Source organism: Miniopterus schreibersii, assembly GCF_964146895.1.
Source record: "Miniopterus schreibersii genome assembly, chromosome: 10".
Classification (NCBI taxonomy): domain Eukaryota; kingdom Metazoa; phylum Chordata; class Mammalia; order Chiroptera; family Miniopteridae; genus Miniopterus; species Miniopterus schreibersii.
This window is the reverse complement of record NC_138110.1, coordinates 30,737,480-30,747,091: the sequence shown is the minus strand read 5'-3', so window position 1 is coordinate 30,747,091 and position 9,612 is coordinate 30,737,480. Positions and strand designations below refer to the sequence as shown.

The 9,612-nt window shown below is 44.4% G+C and overlaps 1 protein-coding gene across 5 annotated transcripts; it reads right to left on the bottom strand.

Annotated features, from left to right (window-relative positions):
• Positions 1-251: 251 nt before the first annotated feature.
• Positions 252-9,044, bottom strand: ZNF396 (zinc finger protein 396). Of its 5 annotated transcripts, none has more exons than XM_081148145.1 (4): positions 8,834-9,044; positions 6,049-6,518; positions 5,648-5,798; positions 252-2,646 (listed from the first exon to the last, which is right to left on the bottom strand). In XM_081148145.1, the coding sequence occupies exons 2-4, from the start codon at positions 6,448-6,450 to the stop codon at positions 2,099-2,101; spliced, it is 1,101 nt and encodes a 366-aa protein (XP_081004271.1). In that variant the 5' UTR covers positions 6,451-6,518; positions 8,834-9,044; the 3' UTR covers positions 252-2,098. The 5 variants fall into 5 exon arrangements, with proteins under 5 accessions (XP_081004271.1, XP_081004272.1, XP_081004275.1 ...); XM_081148146.1 differs by having other exon boundaries at positions 6,049-6,789; positions 8,834-8,914; XM_081148149.1 differs by having other exon boundaries at positions 5,648-5,777; positions 6,049-6,789; positions 8,834-8,914.
• Positions 9,045-9,612: the final 568 nt, after the last annotated feature.

Below are 9,612 nucleotides of genomic sequence, written 5' to 3'. Positions count from 1 at the left end.
AAGAGTGGGAGTAAAGTAAAGAAGGAATATTGGATTATAAATGTAATACTGAAGGCCCAGATAAAGTAAAATTCATTAAAAAAAAATACCAAATTCACTTCGGAGTATTTACTGTGAAAATTAATCTAAGAGCATGCTAATGTTTATCAAGATTAGCTCAAGTCATAGTAATTCTCCACTTAAACTAGCAGCTTCTACTCATTAGGAGACCTCTGTAAGTGCAAGATAACTCCAAGTACACAGCAACACCCTTTAAAGATTCATCATGTACTTTATTGATAATATGATTCACATCACTTTCTGTTGAAGTTCAGATTATCAACAATGAAGAGAATGCAATTTTGTACAGCTTATGGTAGCAAGTGAAGACACTTCCCTCAGAATACTTGATTTAGATCCTGCATTTTATTCACACAGCACCTAAGAAACTACCTTCCCATAACTAAGCAGTAATTCACAGGACACACATCTCTGAAGCATTTGCTGCTTTAATAGATGGCTTATTCCCCTCTTGACTTAGAGACGAGCACCAAATAAAGACTCCCTACACTTTTAATAATGGAAAATATACAAAACCCAATATATATTCATATTCCTTAGAACTATTAAGTATAATCACTATCAAAAAATTCTATAATTAAAATGTACATTTACTTCTCCCCCTACTAATATTTAGTAATATAGTAACTAAGCAGAACACAGTAATCTCACATTTGTTTCTGGAGTTACTCTAAGCACCAGATATAGTTGTTTTTGGATAATTAAATGTTTATACTTCATGAGCCCCCCCCCCCCTCACACAAACAAGTTCAGTATGAGCCTCCTCTTCTTTTCTCATTCCAAGCACTCTCACTTCTTGTTTGCCTGCATGTTGGGTGACTGTGGCACCATGGGAAACACAATAATACATACATTCTTGTAATACATAGTCTTGCCAAGAATCCCTAGAAAAGGGAAGGCTATGTTGTACACTGTCAGAGTAATTTTAATAACATAAAAATCAGTCATATTTATACAGGGAATCTGATTGAACATGGGTAAAACTTGGGTGAACTCTAAATTGACTTTAGTGGTTTCATTAGCACAAAAGAATCAAAACCCAGGGTCTCACTCTGTGAACACTTGTCTGTAAACTCACCTTATTAAGAATGCATAAGGCCCTGAAAAAGCTGTCTTGTGATGCCTGAAACATGTTCACAGCTAATTTATGCCAGAAAGGGGGCCAGGAATAACCCTGAAGGGCAGTCATCAGTTGTTAAGGGTTTCATTTTCCAGGTAAGCTGTGGTACACGTCTCCGTCACACACCACACCCACCAACATTTGTTACATCAGTTTTGTTTGGACAGTCTTTTCTTCATCTCCCTTCTTCCTTTTTATTAAGATGGTCATCAACTTTACATAAGCCCTCATAGATAACCCATTTTATTACCGGAACATTCCTTATGTTTAAGCCACTCCCTGAAGAGTCATCTTAATGTTTTCACTGAGTTATTTCCAAATTACATTGTAAAGTAGATGATTGTTTTTCCGACAGAGGAAATTTCTTAGTCTCATCAGTAATGTGTAGGTTCCTGTGAGTTTTCATGTGAAACTAAGTCCCTTTACTCACCTGCCTCCTAACCATGACCCTGGACATCTCAGCATAGGTCTTGAGGTACATTTTCTTCTGGGCCTCCTGGGTCCTATTCTCATATATTAAGTGGTGTAGAACAATGCATACAGTTGGCCTTCTGCATCTGCAGACTCCCAACCACAGGTCAAAAATACTGTTTTCAATCTGTGTTTGGCTGAAGCCCAGGAATACAGAGGGCCAACATATTTATTTTTAAAAATCCACATAAAGTGGGCCCGTGCAGTTGAAACCAGTATTGTCCAAGGGTCAACTGTCCTTTTTCATTTGTGCAAAGAGTAGAAATAGAACATATCTGAGAATGTCCTTTCAAGAGCTACCCTAGGGATGGAAATCTGAATTAAGCTTTAGAATCTCAAATATTTGAATCAACACTGTATTGATAAGCAGAAAAACAAACAATGCTGATATAAGATAGTCTATATTCTCTCCTGTGGCTTTTATGACCTCTGAAAGGAAACTGGTGCTCACTTAAACCACTGATCTACACTAGGAAGTTGTTTGTGCCTTGTGTCTTCTTCCTTTGTTGAAAAAGTTCTGAGTAAATGCTTTGATTCCCTCATAATACTGATGGGACTTTTTCCTCTAGTGTGACTTTTTCTGTGTCTGAAAAGATTCGAGCTCTGACTAAAGGCTTTCCCACATTCATGACACTTGTAGGGTTTTTCCCCAGTGTGGATTCTTCGATGCTGAATCAGGACTGCACTTCGGCTAAAAGCCTTTGCACACACATCACACGCATAAGGTTTCTCTCCACTGTGGATTCTCTGGTGTAGGATAAGGGCTGAGCTCTGACTAAAGGTTTTGCCACATTCATCACACTTGTGTTGTTTTTTTCGAGAAGGATTTCCATGTTTTCTTTCAAACATGCCATCTTGTTCACTGGTTTCTCTAGATGTGAAACTCTGGGCAGCATTCATACAAATGGTGTTAGAAACATTGTGATCCAGTTCTATGCCCAAAGAAGTACTTTGCCTTGAAGCTGGCTTCACATTTACAGGTCTAGTGCCTTTATCTGAAATAATACACAGAAAAGCAAATGTTACCAGTTCCCTGTTTAGAAAGAAAGAAAGAAGAAAAATAGAATGACCCAAATGAAACAATATGCGGATCATTTATTAGCTGGCACATTTGTAAAATAGCATCACAATGTGGAGGGCAGAGGGGGTTAAGCAGAAAGCACCGAGATCATACAGTAAGCGGGAGGAATTCATAGTCTGAGGGGGCGGCCATGGGAAATATGAAAGGCTCTACGTAAAAGGTAGAATTGTGAGTAGGGGTAAAAAGGCATGTCAGAGGCTGAGGAAGTCTGGACAGAAAGAGGAAGGGCCTCCAAGAGGAGGAATTAGTGGAGAAGCAGAGGGGCAACTGAAGGAGAAGAGTCAAATGCGGCAGCAGGCTGTAATAGCAAGAGTGCCAACCACCAAAACCAAGTCTAATATTGATAAACGAATCACTAATGAAGCAAAGGGAGGAGATGAAGAAAGCCAAAGGGTCAAAAAGGAACATGGAAGCCCTGGCTGGGTAGCTCAGTTGGTCAGATCCTTGTCCCAATACGCCAAGGTTGCGGGTTTAGTTCCAGGTCAGAGCACATAGAAGAATCAACTGCCTGGCCGGTGTGGCTCAGGGTTGAGCATCGACCCACGCACCAGGAGGTCTCTAGTTTGATTCCTGGTCAGGGGACATGCCCGGGTTTCAGGCTCGATCCCTGGCAGGGGGTGTGCAGGAGGCAGCTGATCAATGTTGATGTTTCTCTCTCATTGATGTTTCTATCTCTCCCTCTCCCTTCCTCTTCCTCAAAAATCAACAAAAACGTATTTTTTTAAAAGAAGAGACAACCAATGAATGCATCAATAAGTGAGGCAACAAATCGATGTTTTTTTTCTCTCTCAATTAAAAAAAAGAAAAGAAGAAAAAGGAATATGGAAAATGAAGTCAGAAAATACAAGTTAGGCAAAAAAAAAAAAAAAAAGGTGTAGTAGGAGAATAGAGACTAGGATAACACCTCAAGTGATCAAGGGTAGCATGGAGTACCTCACTATAAAAAACCTCTACTCTTACATGTATATTGTAGTACTAGTTGAATGGCATTATTACTAGTCTAAATAGAAATCATCTTATTAATAGTAAGGAGCTCAAATTCCAAAGTGACCTCAATGTCTAGTCACTACTCTCAAAATCCTGGCAACAGGTAGCACTTGACAGCATGGAGACCAAGATCATCTGCAGAAGCTTTGGTATGACATGATTTTGTACCACAGAAATCATGCAGCAGCCTTAAGAAATGGTTCTGTCAGCCTATCATGATTCTGGTTGTCTGTCTTGTATTGAAAGATCCTGGGGCCCTGAATGGGTAGTTCAGTTGGTTACAGAGTCGTCCCGATACACCAAGGTTGTGCATTTGATCCCCAATCAGGGCACATATAAGAATCAACCGATGAATGCATAAATAAGTGGAACAATAACTGATGTTTCTCTTTCTCTCTCCCTCTCTCTAAAATAATCAATAATTTGTTTAAAAAGTTAAGAAAATACATTAGTTTTTTAATACATCTGCTTTAGTTCCACATTTCTATGAATCTTTAACATACGTAGGAAACACCTCTGTGAGGACAGTCATTGGCATAACATGGTTCTAGCCGAGAACAGGAGCCCAGGACGTGGCTTTGCAGTTGATCACTTCTTTAGTTATCACCACACAAAGCCACTGAGGCCAGGATGGTTTCTTGCCCCATCCTGATGGAGTGCCAAAAGACTTCCACTTTTCTCCTAGTTAAGCCACAGCAATTGCTAGACTGGAGGTGCTAAATGCTCAGTATAAGCTTCTTGAGAATATATATTTGTCAAATAAGAGTGATAAATGTTTTTTAAATGTCTCTATAAATTTTTATATATTTTCCTGTAGTTTCTTATCCAAATTCCCTTGAAAAAACGAACCTTGCTTAGTTTATCAGTTACCCCTGGAATATAGAAGCAGTGGGGGGAATAGGAGGTCCCCCTCAACTGGGGTTTCCCTCTTCACCTTTGGCTCCCATTTTATCAAGGATGATCACCTAGGAGGGCCTCTGCTCAAATGTCACCTCATCAGAGAGGCCTTCTCCACCACTGTATTTAATAAGACCCTGTCCCCACTCCATGTATCTCCCTTAGTGTGCTTTGTTTCTTGCTGTTTCTTCCCCACAGCACTCACGTTTTTTAGTCTCTGCAATGGAAAAACAGATTGTTATGCTAGTCATTTTAGAGCATTTCTGTAAAAAGTGATGCAGAGAGCAACAGAGGCCAATTCTGATGGGGAAGGAATAGAGAAACATATTCAAAGCACTGTGAGAGAGCAAAGTCACCCTTGCAGCAATATGGTGATTTTGATACTGGATCCCACCAGTAACTGAGCAAGAAGTTACACAGAAAATTATGTAGACCTATGGTCGTTAGGCTGTGACCCTGGGGTCCCCAAGAAGGTCCTCAGGAGCTCCTGACAATAAAAGAGGACAGAACAAGGCCAAGTTAAAGCCCTTGTGGGCTGAGACTGCTTGTTGCTGCCTCAGTCAGAGTAGCTGTGTTTTTATCTGTTTTATGTAATGAAACTCCATGTAAAATTTCATTTGAGAGAAGGGTCATGCTGCTTAAAAATCATTTGAAAATCCTGATGGAGATGATGTCAAGAATTTTTTAAATCTGCAGATTTTATAAGAATCTATGAGAAAGAAACAGGAACAAAACACTGAGAATGTTCATTAGCATGACATATACAGGGTGCCCCCAAAAATGTATACACACTTTTGAATAACTATTAATTCCAATGGGTTAAATCTAAAAAGAAAGAAAGATAAATTGAGCTATCAGCTGTTAAGTGTGTATACATTTTTGAGGGACACCTTGTAGTGGTAGAAGTTCCCATAGTGAAGAGGAGGGAGGAGGGGAGATTTGAGACCTCTTGCAGAAAGCAGCCGAGATGTGTGCAGTGGGCTGAGAGGTCACCTTTGCGCCCACACTATGAACTAAAGCCTGTCCCTCACCGTTTTGTCCTGAGGAGTGAAGCTCCTGTGATGTGCACTGCAGCTGCTTCTTCGAAGGCTTGAGCTGGCCACTTGGTGACTTCTGAGTGATTTCACAAACTGCCACTTCCTCTGCATTTTGTCCAAAAACCTGGGAATAGGTTATCTGAGGCTGAAGGAGGAAATTAGATTGGGACTTCAGGATAAAGTAAGAGAGAAGAAAATATGTAGAAAATATCCTGGGACACAGGAAAAGAGAGGAAAAAGGCAGAGCCACATTCTATTTTCTGGCACAGCTGGGAGTACATTCACCCTGCTACACAACCAGTTCAATGGGAGTACAATTTGAGAGCTCTACCCCCAAAGATTCACCAGAGCTCCTGGCTCAGCCTGGTCACCCATCCCCACAGACACCTTCTTACCTGCTCTGCTGGCCCATCAAGCTCTTTCTCCAGCTCCTCCAGCATAATCACAGCCTCCTCTCCGTTCTCTGGTCTGTGCTCTTGCAGCCAGGCCTGCAGCTCCTCTGGCAGGATGGCCAGGAACTGCTCCAGCACCAGCAGCTCCAGAATCTGCGTCTTGGTGTACACCTCCGGCCTTAGCCACTCACAGCAAAGCTCCCTGAGCCTGTTCAGAGCCTCCCGGGGCCCAGGGGACTCCTGGTAGCCAAACTGCCTGAACCGTTGGCGGAAAGTCTCTGGACTGCAGCAGCTTCTCCAGTGGAGGCTGGATTCTAGACTACAGGCCTCTTTCCTTTCCATCTTCACTACCAGAATGCTATCAGGCTCCTCTGAAGTTTGTGGAAGGAATGTTGATGCAGACATTTGGACTAATAGCTCAGGACTGCTAGGCTTTAATTTTTAAGGAAGTGAAGCTCTCCTTATGGGTAATCCTTAAATATGATTAAGGAAACAAGTGGAAACAAGACAAAGACAAATGCTTCTTAGAATACAACTAAGACTAGAAACAAGACAATCCAGAAAGTACTGCTCTTAATCTTAACATAAATTATGCTCTCAAAGAATATTTCCTTCTTTAAGAGAATCAAAGAGCTAAGATTCATTAATTCATATGCATGAGTAATTCCTAGTTTATTCTGAAAATCATGCCCACGAGGCTAACTAAATATCACAATGACACCAGCCAGGATTGCATTGGAGCTTCTGGAACACAAAAATAGGGAAGTCTGAGAAAAGCTATGACTCTGGGGCAGGCTCGAAGAGCCAATTAACTTTTTAAAATGTTTTTATTGATTTTTAGAGAGAGAGGAAGAGAGAGAAATATTGATCACCTGCCTCCTGCACACCCCCTACTGGGGATTGAGCCTGAAATCCTGGCATGTGCCCTTACCAGCAATCAAACCAGATACCTCTTAGTGCATGGGACAGCGTTCAATCAACTGAGCCACACTGGCCAGGGCCCAATTAATTTTTTCTAGCCTGCTGCAAAGAGCTCTAAGAAATAGTCTTGTGAGAGAAGTACTTTTGTATTTTTTTTAAAATGTTTTACTAATTTTAAAACAATGTTATTTTGACATTAAAGGAACCATTAAAAAAAAGTAACCGCAAATGCCTCCATCTTAATGTAGTCCCATTTTTTTCATACTCACTTCTACTTCCCATCTGTAACATCTATATTATTTAGTTAACTATATCTCTGTTGTAGAGTATTAGGTTGTTTCTAATTTTTACTATTATAAATAATGCTGGGAGGCACATTTTCATGAATCTACTAGTTTTCTCCTGTCAAATTATTTTCCTCAATCATGTCCCAAGGCCTTGCCTTATTAAAGCCAAAAGAGAGTGGCAAATTCTGTCTTGCTATGTATTATCAAATAAATTGCAGAATAGACTATCAATTCACAATGCCACCAGCATAATTAATGTATGAGAGCAGCAACTTCTCCAAGTATCATTAGCCTGTTCACAGGAGGGGGGAGTGGAAAGACACTTTTCTTAGTATAACATTTTATTGAGTACCATTTTACATAGTACCATTTCAATGTCATCAGTTAAATGATGACTAGAATCCAATTACTAATTAAAAAATCTTATACTTGCTCCTATTTTTCCTTTATGTAGCCTGCCATTTTCCCCCCACTTCACCAAGCACTGTTCTAGGCACTAAAGATACATTGGTGACCTGAGCAAAGACTATGGCTTCTTTAAGGCTTGTACTCTAGCAGAAGATACACTAACGTTACCAAATAAATGATACAACTTGTACAGTGCTGTGACCACTGCATATGATAACAGCCGACACTGAAAACAGCCAAGCACTGTTCTGAACACCTTAATAAATATAAACTCATTTAAATCTTCACAAAAGCCCTGTACGGATATTTTCACCCCCATGGTGTACATGAGAAACCTGCTCAGGTAACACGACCATGGGCAAGGGAACAGGACTGGCATCTGGACCCAGGCCACCCGCACTTATCCACTGCGCTGCGCGGTCAGAGGCCAAAGGCAGGAGCCCCAGCTCAGAGAAGGGGCTGCAGGCCCCGAGGATCCTGGGCCTGAGCAGTCTGGGGTGGAGACCGGAGCCGCCGCGAGAAGAGTTGAGGCCAAAAGTTTGGAGCCTTCTGGGAGTTACACTGAAGGCCCCCAAGCTAAGGCTGCCTCCGGAAGTCGCAGGAGAGACCGTCGCCGGTGAACCTGTGCCTTCTCCACAGCTGCGCTCAGCGTTACCCAAGGGACGGGGGAGCTACACCCCAACACGGCAGGGGCGCCCGTAAAGAACCCGGTCTCTGGAAAGGAGGGTTCGCCCAGAGCCAGGAGCCAGGGTCTTTGACGAGAGGACCGACTCTCACTTCGCAATCCCTCCGGTGGGCCGGCTCCAGGAGACCCCGGGCGGTACCCCCTTTCCTTGCCCCAGCCCGCGGCGCCCCTCCCGGCGAGAGGGCCCGGGGCGCGCGGGGAGCCGGGGAGCGCGCGCGGGGTGGGGGACGCGAGTGGATTCAGCTGGGGGGCAGGCGCCGCGGGGGAGGACAGGGGAGGGGGGCGCGGACGCGGGGTGAGAGGCTAAGAGATGCGAGGACCAGGTGGGGGCCGCGAGGAGCGCAGGGGGCGTGATGGGGGTGGGGATGGAGAGGGGTATAAAGAGGGAGCGCGCGGAGGGAGGGCTGCCACCCAGGGGCGCCGCACCCCCCGGGGGACGGACGCTTCTCCCCGCGGCCTAGCGAGGGGGAGGGGCCGCGGCTCTCACCTGGGGGCCGGGAAGGACGACCCGCAGCTTCGGGAGAAGCCCGGGAAGCGCGGGGCTGGAAGCTGCTTCCGGTCCTCGGGCGGTTGGGGGCGGGGCCGGGGTGGGGTTGCCTTGGAGACGACGCGCGCAGCGCCGCGCTCCCAGAGGCGCCGCGGGAGCTGCTGGAAGGAGGCAGCCCGGCGGCGGGCCCTCAGCTGCCGCGTCCCGGTTCACGTAAACCAGCGTTGCTGTTTCTCAGAGTTCTTTCACTTTACGTCACGAACTTGACTCTGTCAGTGAGTCACCCAGCGAGGTTATTGCCGTTTCACGGGAAATCACGCCGGGGGCTCCGTGAGTTGCCCGCGGCGGCGGAGAGGGCGGACTCGGGGTTCGCCGCGCCGCACCCCTGCGGTACCTCCCGCTCCCGAGCTGCCGCGCGGGGGAGCAGGCTTGCCCACCGGCGCCCAGCTTCCCCGAGAGAACCTAAGGGCCCTTCATTTCTTTAGAGACTCCGAACCCAGAAAGGAATACAAAAACAACCCTCCCCAGTGCATAACCAGCCTCTCTAAAAACAAAAGGCCGCGTGAGTCCTGAGAACCGAGGAAATCTGTCAATAGACGAAATTTAAATAATTTCTTATTCATAGTGTGTGTGAAATAAAATTCGAGGGAATTCAATATAGGCCTATTTGAGAAATATTATGAAATAATATTTTTGGAAGAAAAAGTGTTGCAAATTCCCAACAGCACAACTTGGATTTTGACAGACACAGGTTGGGGCAGGGGGTTAATCAATGGGTA